Below are 22,740 nucleotides of genomic sequence, written 5' to 3' on the forward strand. Positions count from 1 at the left end.
TTCTTGATTTTTAGCTTCATTCCATTGTGGTCAGAAAAGATACATTGTATAATTTCCATCTTTTAAAATTTGTTGAGACTTGTTCAGTCACCTAACATGTGGTCTGTTCTGGAGAATATTCCATGTGTGCTTAGAAAATACATATTCTTCTATCTTTGGAGGGATTATTTCTTAAAAGCTACCATTGGGATTGTGATTAGTCTCTTTAACTAATAACAATTTATTTTGAATTATTACCACTTTATCGTCACAAAAACTCTACTCCCGTATACAGTCTGTTCTTCCCCCTTTGTGTTGTAGCTTACTATTTATACACTGTGTGCCCAATAAGATAGAAATGTAATTATTGTTTAATGCATTTGTCTTTTAAATCATATTGGAAAAAAATAGGAGTTAGAAGCCCTAAACATAGTAATACTGACCTTTGTGTATACCTTTACTAGTATTTTTTATTTCTTCTCACAGCTTCAGTTTACTGTTGAGTGTCCTTTTGAAGGAGATATAGAATTTTTGTTTGGCACTGTTTTTCTTTCAGCAGCTTAAATGTATCTTTTCACTGCCTTTTGACCTGTATGATTTCTTTTGAGAAATCACTTGTTAATTTCATTGAGGATCTCTTACAAATAACAAGTTGCTTCTCTTGATTCTTAAGATTTTCTTTTTGTGTTTGGTTTTCAGCAGTTTAAAATGTGTCTCAGTGCAGATCTCTTTTGCTTTTATCCTTGGAGTTCACTGAATAGCTTGAATGTGTAGATTTATGTCTTTCATAAATTTGTAAGTTTTCAGTCATTTTTTTCTGCTCTTTTTTTTTTTTTTTTTGCCTCTTATTTGGGACTTCCATCATGCATATGTTGCACACTTGATGGTATGCCATGTCATGTTTTCTTCAACTTTAATGTTTTGTCACAGGCATAATGGGTTATTCATTTGCCTCACAGTGTTTTTGAGGAACGCCCTCTGTCTAGCCCAATCTAGAGTCCCACAGGGAGAATGCAGGCTGCTTTCTTCAAGACCCTCCCACCCAACCAGGAAGATGGGTGGGACAAGGGCTAGTGAAAACACCACACATCTTTCCTCTTTTTTTTTTTCTTTTTTAAGATTTTTATTTATTTATTTGAGAGAGAGAATGAGAGAGAGAGAGAGCATGAGAGGGGAGAAGGTCAGAGGGACAAGCAGACTCCCCATGGAGCTGGGAGCCCGATGCGGGACTTGATCCCGGGACTCCGGGATCATGACCTGAGCCGAAGGCAGTCGCTTAACCAACTGAGTCACCCAGGCGCCCCTTTCCTCTTGTTTTTAAGTTGCCTTTTTCTTGATTCTGCATTTACTTGGTTGTTGTGAACATTTGACTGTTTTCCAGATTTCTGAAAAAGTTTTTTCTGATCCATTTTGCTCTTTTTGGTGTTTCTGTGGAGCAGTCTACTCTTCCATTTTCCATTTTCCTTTAATTGTATTTTGGGAAAGTTGTATATCTCTGATTTATGTGAAGTGGTATAAGCTTAGTTTTGCTCTGAAATGAAGTAGTATATAAAATATCCTGCTGTCATTACCAATTACATAGAACTGATTATCAGAGTTGTATTTCTCATATATACAGAAATAGTTTATATTTTTGTAATCTGTTTTTTAACTGCTTTATTGACATGTAATTCACATACCATACAGTTCATAAAGTGTGCAGTTATATTCAAAGGTTGTACAACCGTCACCACAATATAATTTTAGAACATTTTCACCAACCTTAAAGAAATCATGTACTTGTTAGCTTTCAGTTCCTGTTACTCCCTTCACCCCTGGCCCTACACAACTACTAACGTACTTTCTATCTCCATATATTTGCCAATTCTGGATATTTCATATAAATGGAATTATTTATATATAATGTGGTCTTTTGTGTCTGACTTCTTTTCCCTAGCATAGTTCTCAAGGTTCATCCATCTATTTATCATGTATCAGTACTTCATTTCTTTTTATTGTCAAATAATAGTTTGCTTTATGGATGTATACCACATTTTGTATATCCATTCATCATTTGAGAGACATTTGGCTTGCTAACCATTTTTTGGCTATCATGAGCAATGCTGACATGAATGTGTGTGTGCAGGTTTTTGTGTGGACATGTATTTTTGTATTTTAGTTTTAGTTCTAGCTTATTCTTTGAAGAGAATAGCATCTAATTTGAGAGGAATTTCTTGAAAAATATTTAATTCAGTGGAATTATATCTTTGAGCTATCTTGTGTCAAATAACCTAACTCAAAATGAATACAGAGATTTGTGCTCAAGTTATCTATTTTACAACAATTGTGTATGTGAGATATTTAGGCTTATTCTTAGTTATCATTTTAACTGAATTGCTGTATAGCCTATGCAACTGCTAGTAATGTTATGTTTAATGCCATCTTTAGGCAACATAAGAGAAATATATATATATTCTCTTTACATGGGGAAGTATATTCTCTTCCTCATCCCATTATATATTGTATGAGGCTAATGAGTTTCTTTTGCCCTGTGGGCCAGGACAGTAATCTGCCTCCATGGAAGTTAATTTGATTTTAGTAAAGTAAAACCTTCCAAATAGAAAATTTTCAGATTAATGGGGCTAGCAGGTGGGTAAAACAGAAATCACAGACTACATGATAGAAGAGGAAACAAAGGAAATAGAAAGAAACTTAGAAAGGAAACATTAAATTACCAGAAGACCAATATATAACATAATGGGTAAGGGGGATTAATCCCTTAATGAACAGAGTTCAAATTTGACACACAGTACCAACAACAGCTGTGTGCTTCTGTAATGCAAACAATTGTAGCTAGCTTCCAAAGACTGAAAGCAAAGTTATTGGCAAAGATGTACTGGGAAAATAAAACAAGAGAACAAGGATGATTCTATTTAATCAACTGCACTGAATATGGTGGGGCCAGAGACAAAGCATTTTTCAGTGACTTTATGAGGAAAAAGGATGTAATCTACTATGTGGATAAGTAACTGTCAAGAACATTATATATGCAGTGGAGTTGTAATACACAAACCTTAAACTGTGGAAAATAGAAGAATTATACAAACATGATACAATTGGGATATTTTAATATATTCCCTTAGTGTGGATGGATAAAGTGGTAAAAATACAGTACAACTGTAGAAAACTTACATAATAAATTTGAGCTAGTAAGATATACGAGGATTTGTTGCCTATGAAGAGGAATGTGCCTTTATCTTAGGTCAGGCTATCTGGGAAACAATCTCTAGGATGGAGAAGATATACATGTAAGAAGTTTGTTGGGGAGTCCCCTTAGCATCAACATCTTTTAAGGGAGTAAAGGAAGTAATACTGGACAGAGGGAAAAGTTGAATTGGATACAGTCATTCCAGAGTCCTCAGCTGGTGACTCAGTTGGACTTTGAGGAGCAGCATGACCTTGGAAAAGGTGGCTCTCTGCATCTGAAGACAATTCCAGGAGAGAGATTTGCTGAAAACTCAGCAACCAATACTGCTAGCAGCTGGAAGGGATCCTGAACCAGGGATCAGAACAGACACCTCAGGACTCACTGTAGGACATCTCTGGTGTCACTTGTTCCTATTTCTTTCATACAGTAAGTTCTGGAGACTGCTCCTCCAGTGTTTTATTTGATGTTTGTTTCTTAAGTAACTTACAAGAAGTTTAATGGGTCACACCCACTCCTATAGGTGGTCTTGAGGCCACAACTGATACTCATCTCTCTGGTCTACTACTAAGTCTAAATACCCTTCACCCCAGCCTAATACCTCTGTGGTCTAAGATGGTTTGCCTGGTAAAATATCCCTTAGGGTTTTAGTACAAGTCAGGACTGGAATGGGGTTCCACACAGTAAAACAGAGACCCAGTCTCCACCATGTGCATGTAGTTCCTGGTCATTGTTTCAGAGGTGGAGAAAGCCAAGTGTACTGCCTCTTCTATGCTTTGGCCTGGAAGTGACACACATCACTTCTGCTCTGAGCCCATTGGCAGAACATGAGGACCTGCCTAATTATAAGGGACAGGGAAATGTGAAAGGCAGACTTCAGAATGGTGGTGAGCATTAGTCTCTGTCATAGTCTACCCTTCTGGTCATCAAACATTTCTTTGCTCCCTTGATTCTACACATAGTACACTCACCCCCTGGTTAGGGGAGATAACCCTAAGTCCTAGTCTGTCAAGGTATTTATTTCCGAAGCGATGGAGCGTAATCTCTACTTCAGATCCAGTAAACAGTCCCATTTGGGAAATTGAAAGTTTAGTCACTGGTCATTTGTAATTTGAAATTTTGTTGGGCAGAGGTCCCTGGGTGGTACAGTCAGGTAAGCATCTGACTCCTGGTTTTGGCTCAGGTCATGATCTCATCATCAGGGGATTAAGCCCTGTACTGGGATCCGTGCTTGACATAGAGTCTCTGTCCCACCACACATGTTCTCTCTCAAATAAATAAATACATCTTTAAAATTACTTTAAAAAAGACATTCTGTTGGGAAGACACTGTGTCACTTCCTTTGGGGAAAGTGGGAGTGAGGGTTGGTTAGTTCCTAAATCTCATTTCTGCAAGGAATGCTCTGTCCACTGTTCTCGTGTAGTACCTGGCTCCACTCTGTGAAGAGTCTTTCTTTTCTACTGTCCTTTTGAGTATATCTAAAGTGGTTATTGGAAAATGTGTTCCGTTCTCCTTGGGGTCTGCTCAGCTTTCTCAGCTTACTCTCTCTGTACAAGATTGGGGGCCCAAGTGTCCTTTTAAGGCAGTCCTTTTCAGTCTTGACACTGTTGATGATTTGAATGAAGAGTTGTTTCTTTTGAGGAGCTATCCTGTGTACTGTAGAATGTTTAGCACATTCCTGGCCTCTACTCACTAGATGCCACCAGTACTCCCCAATTGTGACAACCAAAAATGTCTCCAGACCCTGCGAACTATCCCCTGGGGGCAGAATTGCCCTGAATTGAAAACCATTGTTTTCAGGCTAGAAAAGTCACAGCCTAATGGAGTTTTTTGATAGTCAGCTCTCTCAGAAACTTAGAAACCTTCTTTTTAATTATAGTTATTTTCTTTTTTTTTTTTTTTTTTATTTATTTGACAGAGAGAGATCACAAGCAGGCAGAGAGGCAGTCAGAGAGAGAGGAGGAAGCAGGCTCCCCACTGAGCAAAGAGCCCGATGCGGGGCTCGATCCCAGGACCCTGAGATCATGACCTGAGCTGAAGGCAGTGGCTTAACCCACTGAGCCACCCAGGCGCCCCTAATTATAGTTATTTTCATAGCATATTTGTTAGTCCCTGGGTGTATATCTTTGACTTAATGTCTGCCTTTAAACTTTCAGGCTTTTCTGTTGGCAAGTCTGAGACATTTTCATCAACTGAAAGAATGCAGTTCTTTTTCCCTCAGGGTTTTCAGATTTATTATGTGCAAATAATGCCTGAAAAACAAATCCAAAGTATTGGTGGCTTGACATAACATTGCTTGCTCAGGGCTCTGCAGGTTGGTTGTGTGGCACTGCTCCAGATCATGGGGTCAGACAGGGTTTTTCCTTGTTCAGCTTTCAGCATCTAGGCTGAAGGAGTGGCTGGCTCTGAGGCACATGATTTTCTCATGGTGAAAGATAGCAGAGGAGAAACCAAGCTAAATCAAGTGTATTTAATAAGTATATTTAATCAAATCAAGTGTATTTTTCAGATTGGGTGAACATCATATTCCCTCACATTCCATTGCCTCAACAAATAATCTCTCAGTGCTCATTAATAAAATGGAAGAGTACAGATGGTCATTTATGGTGGTTCAGCCTAATTTTTTGACTTTACAATGGTGTGAAAAGTGATATTTCATACTTTGAATTTTGATTTTTTTTCCTGGGTTAGCAGTATGTAGTACACTAATCTCTCTTGATGCTGGGCAGCAACAGTGAGCCACAGCTCCCAGTTAGCTACACCTACAAGTATTCTGTACCCATAGAGTCATTCTGATTTTCACTTCAGTACACTGCTCAATAAATTACGTGAGATATTCCAGTACTTTGTTATAAAATAGGGTTTGCGTTAGATGATTTTGCCCAACAGTAGGCTAAGATAAGTATTCAGAGCATGTTTAAGGTAGACTAGCCTAAGCTATGATGTTTGATAGGTTAGGTGTATTAAATGCATTTTTAACTTATGATATTTTCAACTTATAAGGGTTTATTGGGACATAACCCCATTATGAAGTCAAGGAATATCTATATCTTGAGTTTGGTGGGGAAGAGATTTACTGGACAATCTGCCCCTTTTATTAAAGGTTTAGTAACATTTAATTTTTCTAGAACGGCAAGGTCCTAAAATTCTAGATTCTGATTCCCTTTCATTTCTGTTTTTAAACTGGCCAATTCTTTCAAATGCTGCCAGTAGCCACCAACACACTACTAAAGTTTTGCTTTCCAATCTCTTCTAGAGCAGGGATCAGCTACCTTTTTCTATAAAGTCTTGATAGTAAATATTTTGGGCTTTGCAGGTCATAGAGTCTCACAGCTATTCAACTCCTGCCATTGTAGCACAGAAGCAGCTGTATACAGTATGTGGTTAAATGGGCAGGACTGTGTTATAAAATTTTCTTCACAAAAAACAGACAGGCCTTAATTTGTCAACCCTTGTTCTAGAGTTTCAGGTTAATTATGCAAGTGCTGTGCTTTCCAAATTATTGCAAGGGGCAGTATCACGAAATGTATTGCTATTACATAACCTGAATCGCATGTCCACCCTCTGGTATTAGTTTCCCTGCTGCCTGCTGCTAACGCTGCTAAGCTATGATCCTGTGTTCATAATAGTAACACCCCATTTCTGACACTAATTTCAGTGTTGGAATAGACAGGTATAAAGGAGAAACATTTCTAGGTGTCTCCTTTACTCTTATATTATTACTTCTGATACCAAATGTGTGGTAGTTTTTCCCGCACAAGCAAGTCCAGGTTCTCTGGACACAAGCTGGGTGTCTTGTATTTTAACTCAATCCTGATATTACCTACCTGGAAATAGCATCAGATCCAACAGGTTAAGGGATCAGTCCTACAAGTGCTGGCTGTTCAGATGCCAATCTCAATCCCAGGTTGTTACCTGTGGTTCTGACCTACTGGCTGGAATTCAGAGGTTTGCAAAAACCCCCTCCTCAGGCTCAATTAATTTACTACAGAAATTTACTACAGAAATCAGGAAAACATTTTACTTACTAGATTACCAGTTTATTACAAAGGACATAACTCAAAAACAGCCAGATGGAGAGAGGTATTGGGCAAGGTAAATGGGAAGGGGAACTGCTTCCATGCCCTCTCTGGGTGTACCAGTCTCTCAGCACTTTACATGTTCAGCAACCTACAAGTTCTCCTTACCAGTCCTTTTGTTTTTTTATGGAGACTTCATTACCTGGCATGATTGATTAAATCATTGGCCTTTGATGATGGAACTCAGGCTTTAGCCCTCTTCCCTCCTTGGAGGTGTGGGCTAAGAAATGCTAGAAGTTCCAACCCTTTAATTACTTTGTTGTCTTCCCCACCCCACCCCACCCCATCCCACCGCCCCCGCAACCAGCCCCCATCCTTTGGAACTTTCCAAAAGACCTCATATCATAAACTCCTGTATGGTCAAAAGGGACTTTTTTTTTTTTTTTTTTTTTTAAGAGCAGGAGTACAGGGATGAGAGAGGGAGTGATGCAGAGGGAGAGGAAGTGAGAGAGAATCTTTTGGAGCCAGACATATGGAGCTCAGTCTCACAACTCTGAGATCATCCATGACCTGAGCCAAAATCAAGAGTCCTTAAAAAAAAAAAAAAAATCAAGAGTCCTGTGTTCAACTGACTGAGCCACCCAGGTGCCTGGAAAGGGACTTCTTATGAATAACAAAAGGTCCTCCTTTCATCTTTTTTGCTCTTACCTTTTAGATAATTCTAAGGTTTTAGGAGCTCTGTGCCAGTAGTTGGGACAAAGACCAAATATGTATTTCTTATTATAAATTACAGTGTTACCACTAGGCTATGCCAAGGTGAGAAACCCTAAATTCACAGTAGCTTAACACAACTAAGGTTTATTTTCCATAGTCTGTGTCCAGGGCAGATCATGGTGGGGAAAGGATTCTGCCTTACTTAGGTTCTCAACAACCTCAGCTGACGGAATGGTCCACCTGGTCCACCTGGAATGGTACTAATCAATAAAGCAGGGGAAGAGATGACAGGATGTTGTGCATGGCCCTTCTATTCTTTGCTCCCACTCCATCCTTTTGACTAGACTAATCACGGTTAGGCCTTGCATGTAAAGGAAGCTGTATGTATGTATGGGGGAGAAGTTGGAATATTAAGTTAGTTCTACTTCCTCTGCCACAGATTTATACAAATTCACTTATTCTTCTCATATATAATTAGCAATGTTAGTAGCATCTGTAGAAAGGTATAGATTGTTATACAAAAATGAATTTCAGGCACTATTTTTGAAGCATTTTTTTAACTGTTTTTTCTTGATAAAAATTATTTCTCAAAAAATTGTATTGTGGGGCGCCTGGGTGGCTCAGTGGGTTAAGGCCTCTGCTTTCGGCTCGGGTCATGATCCCGGGGTCCTGGGATCGAGCCCCGCGTCGGGCTCTCTGCTCAGCGGGGAGCCTGCTTCCTCCTCTCTCTCTGCCTGCCTCTCTGCCTACTTGTGATCTGTCTGTCAAATAAAATCTTAACAAAAAAAAAAAAAAAAAATTGTATTGTGCTCTTAACCTTTCCAAAATAAAGTATTTAAGGTTGGAATCTTATTTCTAGGCTAGAATGCAGTAGTATAAAGAGCCATTAGTCTTTACCCATCACAGTAGACACTGAAGTGGTATCAAAGCTTGCAATATGTAATTCTTGAACAGGCTGTGTTACTTTGCTGAGATAATGTATTTTGTAAAAAATCTCATTTTTTAAAAGATTTTATTTATTTATTTGAGAGAGAGAGAACATACTAGCAGAGGGAAGGGCAGAGGGAGAGGGAGAATCTCAAGCAGACTCCCTGCTGAGTGCAGAGCCCACAGGCTGGAACCCATGACCCTGAGATCATGACCTGAGCCGAAATTAATAAGAGTTGGGCACTCAACCAATTGAGCCACCTGGGCTGCCCTAAAAATGAGATTTTTTAAAAATCTGGTAATTTAGTACACAAGTGAGCATAAATGCTAACTTAATGATTCTTTTTTTACTATAATAACTTCGAAATGCCTTACAAATTGCTTTTATTGCACTTCATTGATAATTTCTAGCTAATCACAATTTCTAGAAAATAAAACATTACAAATTCTCTAATATGTATGTATGTATTCATAAGTGAAAAATGCCATGAAGCTAGTTTTTCAGAATTGCCTGTTATGATGAATCTGAGTAGTAATGTTGATTATAATGAGAGAAATTACAGTAGTTATCAGGAATAGTTTTACAAGTGATCTAATAATGGGACACCTAGGTGACTCAGTGGGTTAAGCGTCCAAGTCTTGATTTCAGTTCAGGTCATGATCTCAGGGTCATGATATGGAGCCCCATGTCAGGCTCGCCGCTCAGTAAGAAGTCTCCTTGAGATTTTCTCTCTCTCTCTGGCCCGTCCCATGCTCACTCACTCACTCCCTGTCTGTCAAATAAATAAATAAAATCTTTTTTTTTTTGAAAAGTGATCTAATAACTTGTGAACTGTAAAATGTTTGTATATATCATAGCAGTCACTTTCTGTCTTTAATATTTTGAAGGACTTAAAGCCCAGTAATATCGTGGTAAAATCAGACTGCACTTTGAAGATTCTTGATTTTGGACTGGCCAGGACTGCAGGAACTAGTTTTATGATGACACCTTACGTAGTGACTCGCTACTACAGAGCACCTGAGGTCATCCTAGGGATGGGCTACAAAGAAAACGGTCAGCAAACACTATTTACTTGAAATAACGTTTTTTGCTTTTGTTTATCAGATTTCTTGTGTAAATATTTAAGCTGAAGTGCATAAAAGTTAAATGTATCACTGAAATGTTTATCAAAAGTTTGAAAGTAATTATAAATTTTGTTATAAATGTTTGGAAAAAGTTGGGGCCCCTGTTTATTTAAATATAAGTACATAACTATCAACACTACAACTGGATAAAGGATTTATTGCTATGGCTCCTAAAACAATATATGCCGTTCACTTGCCCATAACTTGAAAATGAGTATTTCTAACAGGGGCTCAAGGAAGTATATCGTGTACTGACAGTTTATCTTTAGTATAATCCTACTTTACTTTAGTGATATTTGAACATACTTCCAACCTTAAGAAACTAAAGTTATAACACTTAGTGTAAACTTTAAGAGCTACAGTGAGGCCATTCTGCAGAGCTGATGAGATAATTAATTAAGGTGATCTTTCAGAAGAAACAGTATTTCATCAAAGCCTTGTGTCCCACCTTACAAAGATGACATTATTTTATGTGGGTATATTCAATTAAATATTTCCCCATTAGAATCAAGGTTGAAGAAAATTATCAGGCATGTATTCACGTATTTTTAAAAATGTTCTGTATATGTGTGTACATACATGTAATTTAAGGAGTTTTGTTGAATCTCAGATATTTAGGATATAAATAAATCTACACAGGATTATTATGGACTTAAACTATAACTTTTGAAATGTGGTAATTTCATCCAAAATACTCCCTAGAATAGGACCTTAGGTGTGTTTTTTAGCAAGGAATCTGAAACAGCGGTTCACTTTGAATCAAGAAACTATTACTTCAGTCTTCAAGATGTGTTTTTTAAAAAGACAACATTGAACTGAGGATTTTAGCTTAATTTCCTTTGCTTTTCTGAATTAATTAAAAACAAATACTTTAAGTATTTATGATTATTCTTTTCTTTAACATGCTGTTATATTTTCTTACTTTCTAAAATTGCTTTATACCTTAGAATTCAGTGAGTCGGATTTAGTATTAGACTCTTTTCTTTTGAGAAATGAGACTTCCAGTCACCATCATGAAGATTGCTTTTGCATTTGCTATAAAGCTATCAATTGTCACAGATACTGTGTCACTCAGTGTCCTGTAAATGTGATCTTGGAGATAGCTTCCTACCAGAAATTAGCACCAAGACAAACTATCATATAAAGAAGTGACATGCTTTCCTGTCTTAGATAGGAATTGTATAGATCACTTAATCGTCCTTTTTTGCCTCAGGAAACAAAGTCAAATATAATGCTTAATCATGATAGCGTTAGCAGTAAGGTTAAACATTAGAACTTCCTTCTTTCAGTAACATCCCACCCCCACTTGTTTTAACAACTTTGTTTTGTCTTTTATTGCAAGCTACCATAAAGCTTTTTGCAAACTGTAATACAATGGAATATATTTAAACTAATAGAGTAAGCAATTAGGCCATTTAAAGCTAGTTTTGTGTTTGAATCAGTTACACCATATTTTGAGGTTTTCACTAACCCAGACAATATCTTCTCATACTTGCAGCTTTTGAAATTTGTTTAAAAAAATGTTTTTCTTAAGGTTACTTACATAAATTTTGTCCTGGATATTTAAAGTTTGTCGTTCTCTGAAATCTCTAGGGACAATTTACTGTGGTAGATTTATTCCAAAAATCAAAACCCTGGAAGAGAATTGTTCTCTGAACTGGTTTATGAGTATTACCTTTTCCTCTAAAATTTTATTCTTAAAAGTTGAATCATGTAGATTCATATGAATTTTAATAAGAAATTTTAAAGAAACTTTAGTTCTACAGGATTTCCAAAATTTATTCCCACCTTTGTTACTAAGATTGTTTAATGGGCTGGCAGTCTCTGTATGATAACTTTATTAGAAAGTACAGACTTCTGATTTCATAAGTCCACCAGCATGGGCACCTCTCCTTAACACTTACTTCTTCCCCTTTCTTCTTTTGCTCTTAAAAAGGACCTTGAAACTTCAAAAACAAATGGAAGTTTCTAAGGCTTTCTTTTTAAATTGCTTATTCTTCCCCTCTTCTATTAAACTGCAACCACCTACTCTTTTTTTAAAATTGAAGTATATAATAAGCATATAATGTTATTGTTAGTTTCAAGTGTACATCATAGTGATTCAAGTTATCATATACATTATGAAGTGATCACCACAATGAATCTAGCTACCTCCTCCTCTTTTTTTTTTAACCAAATTTTCAAACCAGAGATATAAAATGTCAGGGTATATTAATGAACCAAGTGGAGATCTCCAAATTGCCTTTTTTTTTTTTTTTTTTTGGTCTAGCAGATTCTTTTCAGCATTGATTAGAGCTCCCATTAAAAGTTGATGAGGGTTAGTAGGTCAATGAGGAGACCTTTTTAGGTAATAAATCTGTGGAAAATATTAAATCCAATGAAAACTAACTTCTTAAACCAAAACAGTTTGGTTTTATGGGTTTAAAAACCTTTAGGTGGAAAACATAAAATATACTTCTTTTTTTCCTCAAAGATTTTATTTATTTATTTGACAGAGATCACAAGTAGGCAGAGAGGCAGACAGATAGAGAGAGGTGGAAGCAGGCTCCCTGCAGAGCAGAGAGCCCGATGTGGGGCTCGATCCCAGGACACTGGGACCATGACCTGAGCCGAAGGCAGAGGCTTTAACCCACTGAGCCACCCAGGTGCCCCTAAAATATACTTTTTTACAAAGTTTTCTTCATTGATTATTTGTTCATTCTTTATGCACTTGTTCCTTTTGGGATAATAGGGTAAAAGTAGCATGACATTGCCAAGAAACAATAACTTTTAATTCAGAATAAACATAGGACTTTTCAAATAGAATTATCCAGTTTGAAATCCAGTTTGAAAATTTCTGAAGAGCTTTTAATTAACTTTTTAACTGTAATGACTCATAGAAACACATTTTTCTGTTAAATATTTTAATATACTAAATTATTTCTGCTCATGCTTTTTTTTAATTTGACTTAAAGAGAGAGTATAATGCACAGTTGAACTTCAAAATAGTATTTAAATAACTTTAAATTTTGCTGCCTCATGTTCATTTTCAGCTTTATTTGCAAAGATGTATTCAGTTCTGTTTCATATTTTATAAACAATTTTTAGAGACAAAATGTATAGATTTATCAGTTATGTGATTTCTGTGCATAGCTCTCACTTTAAAATTAGATATGTAGTTAAAAGGCTATATACTTCACATTTGCTTTTGTGAGTCAAAGCCTTTTGAAAAATATTTTGTGTTTTAAATTATTCCATTAGCTAAAATTAAAATCACTTTTTTCTTTTTGTGATGTTTTGCAGTTTTTATATATGTAGTCATATTATGCTTCTTTGATTTTAACGACGTTTTGCTTTGCTTTTCCTTCTTTTGTGCTGCAAACATATAGTGGATTTATGGTCTGTGGGGTGCATTATGGGAGAAATGGTTTGCCACAAAATCCTCTTTCCAGGAAGGGACTGTATCCTTGTGCTGCTGCAGCAGTTAAATTAGTTAGGTGATGAACTTCCTTATGTTTTCTAATGAAAATAAATATAGTACATTCATACATATGGGTTTCTTTAAACAAATATAAAGTCTGTGGCTGTTATAGTTCAAAAATTGTAAATATAAAGTCTGTGGCTGTTGTAGTTCAAAAATTGTTGAGACAAGAAGCCGAACTATCTGTAGGCTGCATCTGGCAGTAGGACATACAGTCTCTGCTGGTAGTTAGAGCACATTCTCTGTCATTCATTTTTATTTTATACTGCTTTCTATAATTTTAAAGTATACATGGTGTATGTGATTTTTTTTAATGTTTAATTTTTTTTTTTAATTTTAACCAAAATCTTTATGTTAATGTCATTGCATTTTGTTTTCAGTTGACATTTGGTCAGTTGGGTGCATCATGGGAGAAATGATCAAAGGTGGTGTTTTGTTCCCAGGTACAGATCGTATCCTTATCTTTGGCCTAAAATGTAGTTTCTAAAGGTCAAATGTATGATAGCACTTCAGCTTGGTTAGGTATAATGTTTTGTCGCTCCCTAATAACAAAATATTGTTAAATTACTCTTTCAAAATACCACCTGCTATTTGACATAGACTTTCCTTTCCCTCATTTATTGTTTTATATGTTAATTCTGACAACTGCTCAAGTTAATTATCCACAATTACTTGCTGGCTTTGAGTTGATTATTTAACCTAAATCAAAAATCATGGCTTGCATTAAAATTTCTAATAATTATACACTTGAATAAGTCTAGAAGTACTTAGGATTTAATATGAATTTTAGACTTGTCTTTTGCTTTTGTTCATCCTTTTGTTCCCCCAGCCACCTCCTCTTTTGTTAATGTCCTGTGTGTTTTGTGGCTTTTGGTTGTTGTCTCATTGCTCAACATAACATACTGATTTTTTTCATCTGAGAATTTTAGCAGTAATAGTTTTATATTGTGGTGAGTAGATTTGGATCCATTCTTTTTGTTCATCAGACTAGTTTTAGTATTTCTATTAACAGTGATCTGTTATGTGTTTATCAGTTAGTAACACTCAGAATTGTTGCAGGAGGAGGAATGGGAAAAGCCATACTTACTGGGTTATAAGAAAGTTTGAGTTAGTCTGCATGAAGGACTTGGACTATAAAGACTAGGATGAAAAAGACCAGAGAATCTTAACCTCACGACTTACCAAAATGTAGTCTCGTTGTCTTAAGTTAGAGCTTTAAAATCATTTTAATTAACATAAGCTAAACAAAGAATGGTAAAAGAAAATGCCACTTTTGTTAAAGCCATCATTTTTATTGCTACTGGTTATTTTCTGTTAGTGCAGAAAACTAAAAAAAAAAAATGTAGGACAGATTATAATTGCTTATCCTCTAGGAAATGCATTCACATTTTCTGATAAGCTGGAAAAAAAGATAGATTTGGTATTCTAGAATTGTGTACAGTTTAAATTTAGAGTCCTGTGGGTAGTAATTATCTTTATTCCTTGAGTCACTTATCATTTGTATTTAGAATTTGTGGGTTTAAGCTTCTCTTTTAATGGAAATCAGTATTAGTAGTTATACACATACAGTAAGGTTAACAAAGCTTATTTATTGATCTTTTCTATCTACAGTCATTGCCTTTTACAAGGTGGCTATAAGACAGAAGATTTATAACTGCCACATTCTTTCTTAGGAATTTTTTAAATTGCCATTTTCTTGTTATTTTAATATAGCTATGGCTAATGTGTTGAACATTAGATACAGAATATTTTTCTTAGCTACTTGATATTAGATATTGATCAGTGGAATAAAGTTATTGAACAGCTTGGAACACCATGCCCTGAATTCATGAAGAAACTACAGCCAACAGTAAGGACTTATGTTGAAAACAGACCTAAATATGCTGGATATAGCTTTGAGAAACTCTTCCCCGATGTGCTTTTCCCAGCTGACTCGGAACACAACAAACTTAAAGGTACTTTTTATAAATATGTATATTTAGTCCCATTTGAGGTGTGTGTGTTTGTCATGTGTGTGTGTGTGTGTGTGTGTGTGTGTGTGTGTGTGTGTTTATGTTCTTAAGGGATATAATCCAGTGCTCTCTCTGGGTAGGGGAACAAAGTGGAAGGTTTTAGTTCATTTTTTCTGTTATTTCATTTTTATTTTTTTGATCATATGCACGATTTTATAGTAAAATCTATTCTTTTTAAAACATACACTTTTTGATAAATGATAGTTTCAAGTCTCTAAGGGAGACTAATAAATAAATAAATTTATTTAAAAACTTCTATGAAATACATGTACATTAACATCATTATTTTTACAGCCAGTCAGGCAAGGGATTTGTTATCCAAAATGCTGGTAATTGATGCATCTAAAAGGATTTCTGTAGATGAAGCTCTCCAGCACCCATATATCAATGTCTGGTATGATCCTTCTGAAGCAGAAGCTGTAAGTTCTTTTCTTAATGTTTGAAGAATATATTGAATTAAAGATAGGTTTGGAGGAGACTTTTTAATTTTAAAAATATACATAAATGGTTGTGGTGTTTTTCTGATTTTGCATGAATAGCGTCTTAAGTTAATGAGCATATCCAAGCACCCTACACACAAAATAAAGTTAGATCCCACTGTTTCTTGCCTTTTTGCTTTAGTACGTGATGCGCTAGAATATTGAGCACTTTGGGAAAACTAGTTACAAAACAAACTTTTGTGTCCAAAGCATAACATGATTCTGTGATATAAATGTGACAATTTCAAAAACTAGAAGAAAAGAAAAAGACAGTTAAACATCTTTTTTCCTGCCATGAAATGTCATCCAAAACTATTCTCTTTGTAAGAAGATTGTTGATGATTGGTCAGTGTTAGTCTAATGATGTAATTTTTAAAGTCTCTGTCTGGCTAATAATTCAGATAATTATAAAGAATTTATATACTCCCAATAAACTGACTCAGTTATCGTTGCCTTGTGTTTTTCAGCCACCACCAAAGATACCTGACAAGCAGTTAGATGAAAGGGAACATACAATAGAAGAATGGAAAGGTAACATTCACCAGATTCTCAGAGATGAAACCGAAAGAGCTTATGGATCTTTATGTTGATTTATTCATGTTAAGGAAATTAAAAATACTTTCTATTATTCATAACTGATACTTGGTAAAAAGATTGTTAACATTTTTACAGAAGCTGAAAGTAAGTCTCCTCTGTCCCTGACTTAATCTGAATCTCTCAGGTTTCCCACCACGGCACATTTGATGCTTTCTAGAATATTTACATTCTTCCATAGTGTACAGATAATACAAACTTGTGTTTGGTTTCTCCCTCTTTTCCTCTCCCACCCTGTGTTAATCACAAATGGCTGTATACTGTGCACACTTAACTTTGTTGATATAATCATTTATCTTTGAGGTTATTCCGTCTTGCCCCACATATCTGGCTCATTTGGTCTAATAGCTGGTTAGTATTCTGTTGATGGCTGTGTCATAATTTCTGTATTCACTCCCTCTTGAAGAGCTTTAAGTTCTGTCCAGTCTATTGTTGTTACAGACAACTCTGTAGTCTTCTTGTGCACATGTAATAAATAACATGCCTGTAAGAAAAATCCTACAAGGAGATTTGCTAAGCCAAAGGATTTTTTTCAAGTATTTCCAGATTACTCTCCAAAGAAATTATAGCAGTTTATATTTCTGTCAGCATTGTGTAGGAATGTCTGTTTTACCCCCACCCTCACCAACAGAATGAGTTAATTTTTAATCTTTGTGGATCTAATATAGTAGTTCTACTTTGAGAATGTGGGTAAACATTAATAATGCACTGTTATAGAAATGTTAAAATATTTCTTTCTTTAGAAGATTCACTGGATCATTGAGGCAGACAATTTTTAGATCCTGTTTACTTCCTTTTGATTTGTTGTCATTTAGTAATTTGACCACTTTTAGCTACGTGACTTTGGACAGGTCGCTTGGTCCCTTCTTTACCTGATCTTAAAATGGAGACATGTTATTAAGAGCTTAAGTACCTAAATAGTTGGAAAGGCTAATGGTCGTGGGGAGGTATAAACCTGAACAAGTGTTCCAACTGTGAATCTGTTTGGGAAGAAGGATTTTGATTCTTTTTTCTTAGGAATAAGCAAGATTAGTTTTCTCTGAGTTAACTTTTGAGAAACATATAGTTAGACTCTATAGACTTCACTAGAATGATAGAATTGAGTAGAACCTAGTACATCTGTATATGTAATAAGTAATGTACAAGGATATAATTGTGGACCAAAGTATGTATTAAAATATCTTACCTGATATTTTTATACATCATTATATTTACAATTGACATTTATATGTTTCTTGTAATCTTAATAGGCCACCAGTCGTAAAACACATAATTATATCTCTAAGAGAAAACACTGGCAGTTGCACTGCATCATTGATTATAAGATGCAACTCCATTTCATAGCTATTAAACTAGAAAAAGTGCATCTTAAAATTAGTGAAGCATAGTACAGTTGGCCCATCAACACAGGGGTTGGGGTGCTGACTCACACACAGTTGAAAATTCACATACAACTTTTGACTACCCCAAAACAACTGCTAATCTGCTGTTTTCTGGAAGCTTTATTAATAACATAGTTGATTAACACATATTTTTTACATTATTTATATTATATACTGCATTTTTACAATAAAGTAAGCTAGGGAAAAAATTAAGAAAGTCAGAAGACAAAATACATTTACAGTACTGTATGTGTATTCATTGAAAAAAAAATCCACGTATCAGTGGACCCATGCATTTCAAACCTGTGTTGCTCAGCAGTCAGCTGTATTTTTGTTTGTGTGTAAAGATGTATCTGTGATTTTTGATTACTCTAAACATGTTTACCTTTATTTTGTATCTTTTTCTCCTAGTCCGAGTGAAGTTCAGTTACCCACAAACTGCCTTTTGTTTAAGATCTGCTTAAGAGTTTTAGCATTATAACAAAAAGAAAAGCCCATTGCCAGAACCATTAACTTTGCCTAGTTAGTACTCCTGATTAGCTTTGGTTCCTATGCCCTAATACCTTTTCACAAACAGGTGTTATTTTCTCTTTAAAAAAAAAAAAAAAAAAAAAAAAAAAAATCCTCCTATTTGAAATACTTATCATTCCTTTTTGTTTCTTTCAAGAAAAGCATCTTCCATTCTTTCCTCTATCCAGACTTCCTATTTTTCTCCTTCTAAGACCAAAAAGATTACCATAGCAAATAAACTTAGCTGTCTTTAGCTCCTTTTCATACCTATATGTCCACTTATTTTACTTTATAATTAGATTCTTTATTAGTTTAATTTAAGAAGTTAAATGCCTTCAAATTCTTTGAACATGTTCTGCTTGTACATTTTTCTTAGAAGAGGGTTCATTGCTCTTATGCACTTCTCACAGGATTCCATGACCCAAAGAAGATGAATAATGGTGATATAACATCCACTAGAAGGTTCTTCTGAAGTAGACATTCAGACTCACAAGGTGCATCATACTTGACATAGAAGAACGCAGGGCAGGAGGCACATACAGCCTCAGGACAGCATCTGCTGTCTCTTCAGTTGGAGCAGTAAGAAGTACAGAAGTCTAGTTTTTAAAAAAAAACAACAACAAGATTTCCATGCAGAAATCTTCTTGACTGTGATAGCATGTCATGCTTCAAATCAAAAGGATTTGGAGGGTAGCTACCTACTCTTTTAAAAAATAAAAATGGATTTATATTCCATTCTGATTGAAGAAACTTCCATACATGCTCACATTTAAATCTTTTAACAGCTATCTGGATAAGCTCCTAATGTACTATGCCACAGCTCAGGAAATAGATGTGAATAAGACAAACATGATTCAAGGCCTCACTGAGACAGAATTGAGCATTTGTAGTATGATGTGTAGGATGATATGGTATAGTACAAAATGCTGGTGGAGTAAAAAAAGATAAAGCTTCTAACCCCAGCGCTATCCTTAATCCAACTTTAGAAACATTAGTTATAGCAGAGATTTTGTTTCTTTTAGTATAGTTCATAGTTCTGGATCAGGGAATTATTACTAATACCTTTGAATCTTACACTGACACTTAAGGGACTCTTTGCCACTGAAAGAACACTGTTATAGTTAATGTGTGTAAAAATGTTTTACTTAAAACATAGGTATTTGAGGTTTGCTCTCAGACTTTGAAAAGTTTGTCTTTGTTCACTTCTTTTTCAGAGTTGATATACAAAGAAGTTATGGACTTGGAGGAGAGAACCAAGAATGGAGTTATAAGGGGACAGCCCTCTCCTTTAGGTTGGTTACAATATAAGCTTGGTTAAGGTTGCAGTTTACTTCTTCTGTTGTAATCTTCAGTTGCATGAATCCTTCAGTTTTCCCCATTTTTACCACTGTTCTTGTTCAAACTTTAAGAAGTATAGGGAATACCTGCCTGCCTCTCTGTCTGCTTGTGATCTCTCTCTGTCAAATAAATAAATAAAATCTTTAAAAAAAAAAAAAAAAAGGAAGTATAGGGAATACAATTTGGGTAGTTAAATTTGAAAGCACTGGTACTTAATAACAAGCACTGGTATGTTATACCAATACATCATACTAACATATTGGTAACTGATTTCATAAAATGTACATCTTTTTCTATAATACTGACATTCCACTAAAGAAGAGAAATTTAAAACCTTTTTCTGTTGGCATTGTTCTCTTTAAAGAAGAATTTTTTCACAATTCAGTATGCTTACCAGGATTTTAATAGTGTTTACTTTGGATGGACTAAGGTTTCATTGAAGGATCTGGTACATGTGATACTAAGTTACCATCTTTCTCATTTTGGTATTTTTGATTTGCTAAATTAAGGCAGTAACAGTAAAACTGCCATTAGAAATCATTCCATAGAGTGCCTTGGTGGCCCAGTTGGTAAAGCAACTGCCTGTGGCTCAGATCGTGATCCTGGAATCCCAGGTGGAGTACCCTGCTGTTGGCTCCCAGCTCAGCAGGGAGTCTGCTTCTCCCTCTGACCTTCCCTCTCTGATGCTCTCTCTCTCTCATTCTCTCTCTCTCAAATAAAATCTTGAAAAAAAAAAAAGAAATCGTTCCATACCTAAGAAGAAAACGGGTTTGCAGGAGTTAAATATTCTCTTTTATCATAAGCTGTCTTATTTTAGCACTTATGAAAGCATAAAGCATTGGGGGAAAGTTAAATGGCAGGTAATTTGTATATATTAAGTGCATACTACACAACAGGCACTGGTGGTTTATGTACTTTATTTCATTCAAACCTTACCTAAGGCCTCAGGGAAGAGATTATTGTGCACATTTTACAGATGAGGAAACTAAAGTTTAGAAAAAGTAAATGAATATAAAATTACCAATATGTAAAAAAGCTACTACTTGAAGCCATGTTTACCAGTAACTTCAGAAGGCATGGTTTTTTCCAGCATCTCATATGGTCTTTGGCTGACAGCAGACCCTTGGCTATAGACGTTAGGGCAGCTTTAGAAAGAGATGAAATTTGAATTGAACCTTGAAGGCCAAGTAGTATTTGACAGATAGGTCTTGAATTTGAGTAAAACAATAACATTTTAATCATCCCTCTAAAACTCTTCTACATTTAAAAAAAAAAAAAAAAAGGAGATCCTGGGTGTACAGTTTTTAACCATAGTTTCAAATGCCCATTCTGCTGTACTATAAACATATATTTGTTTAAATAATTTCTGTGGCTTTTTATAACACTTTTTATTTATGGGTTTTTTAATTATTTTTTAAGATCATTGATCAGGAATGAGTTTTCCAAATTATAATATAGATTCTATTGAAAATATAAATTGATTTTGACAGCTTTTACCTACAATATAGTTGTAACAAAAGCTATGTTATAAATGCTTTAATAGCAAAATTAATTGGCATTGTATTGATGTATAGTAGTAGCATAAGTAAATTATTCATGTTGGAGATTCAAGTGGGATTTGAAAAGTCCATTATTTGGAGACTTTTATACTTCAGAATCCTCTCCCAATGAGTGGTATATCTGAAGTGTTGAATGTTTGAATAAACTTAATTTCATGAGTTAGAGCAGTTGTATCTGTTCTTAATTTATTTAAAGAAATTGGTTCTTAAAGGACACTTGATTGTGGTTATAAAATAAGTGGAAAGGACAGGACTATAGGTTTGGACAGGACTATAGGTTTCTAGACATTTTCTGTATTCTCAGTTATAGGGTGCAGAGAAAACTGTTAGTGAATCAACCTGTAATAAAAATATTCAGTTGATTATATGTAAAAACAGAAGAAAGTGTTTGATAAATTAGAATATCAAAGACTCACAATACCATTTCAACTTGATTTTTAAAAATGAGCAGTGCCTGGGTGGCTCAGTGATTAAACATCTGCCTTTGGCTCTGGTCAGGATCCCAGGGTCCTGCCTGCGTCGGGCTCCCTGCTCATCAGGAAGCCTACTTCTCCCTCTCCCACTCCCCCTGCTTTTGATCCCTGTCTTGCTGTCTCTCTCTCTGTCAAATAAATAAAATCTTTAAAAATCAAATAAATAAATAAAATGAAACATATTATTTTTCCCACTTTACTGTTTTTATTTTGGTTTGGGTAATATTACAGTGAGTTTGCTTGCCTTTGAGGGTGTAGACTTACTTGAGAGGGAAATGACCCAGCTACCTGAAATTAACCATTTTTCCTACTATTGCCATTCAAATATTTGAGAATTGATGGCTTTAAAGTTCGGGAAAAAAAAACAAGTACTTTTCTTTTCATAGGTATTTGATTTTCAGATTAAAAATTAACTACTTAATGCATTTAGAAGTTAGTTTTTGGGGTGCCTAGCTGGCTCACTTTGGTAGAGCATGCGTCTTTTGATCTCAGGGTTGTAAATTTAAGCCCCACATTGGGGATAGCGATTACTTCAAAAATAATTTTAAAAATAAAATAAATAAAAGTTAATTTTTATCAGATTAAGAAGTTTGAATAAAATGGAATTTGGATTAAAAATAGAGGCATGAAAATGTATATTTGGTGGAACTTTTTTACGATTTGAATATTTCACTACCAGTCTTCGAAGCTAGCCGTTGTATTGTGTACTCTTCAGTCAGAACAGGCACATTCTCTAGTGTCCTGTGGATGGAATTTGAAGTAGAGGGTCACACCTGAAGTGTATGCAGTGTGCTTTTTAGTTCATTTTACCTTGTGTCACCTGCTCTGTCCCTAATGTTTCCATTTTCTGTTTCCCAGCCTCCTCCCCAGCATCCTAAAGATTTGCCTATTCCCAAGCTCCTGGCTATTTCCTTGTTGCATTTGAAGACAAGCTCTCAGAGGACCTTTTGTATTCTAAAGTATTCTGTTGTTCATCATTAAAATA

At 35.3% G+C, this 22,740-nt stretch overlaps 1 protein-coding gene across 2 annotated transcripts in view; it reads left to right on the top strand.

Annotated features, from left to right (window-relative positions):
- Positions 1-22,740, top strand: part of LOC111144860 (mitogen-activated protein kinase 8) — a 101,917-nt gene that overhangs the window by 73,452 nt on the left and 5,725 nt on the right. For both annotated transcript variants that reach the window (XM_022499410.1, XM_022499409.1), the window contains exons 6-11: positions 9,712-9,877; positions 13,789-13,860; positions 15,181-15,363; positions 15,715-15,839; positions 16,367-16,430; positions 19,600-19,677. In XM_022499410.1, the coding sequence (XP_022355118.1) occupies positions 9,712-9,877; positions 13,789-13,860; positions 15,181-15,363; positions 15,715-15,839; positions 16,367-16,430; positions 19,600-19,677 (688 nt within the window). The remainder of the gene's footprint in view (positions 1-9,711; positions 9,878-13,788; positions 13,861-15,180; positions 15,364-15,714; positions 15,840-16,366; positions 16,431-19,599; positions 19,678-22,740) is intronic.

This window comes from Enhydra lutris, unplaced genomic scaffold (genome assembly GCF_002288905.1).
Source record: "Enhydra lutris kenyoni isolate GAN:26980312 unplaced genomic scaffold, ASM228890v2 scaffoldscaffold12, whole genome shotgun sequence".
NCBI lineage: Eukaryota > Metazoa > Chordata > Mammalia > Carnivora > Mustelidae > Enhydra > Enhydra lutris.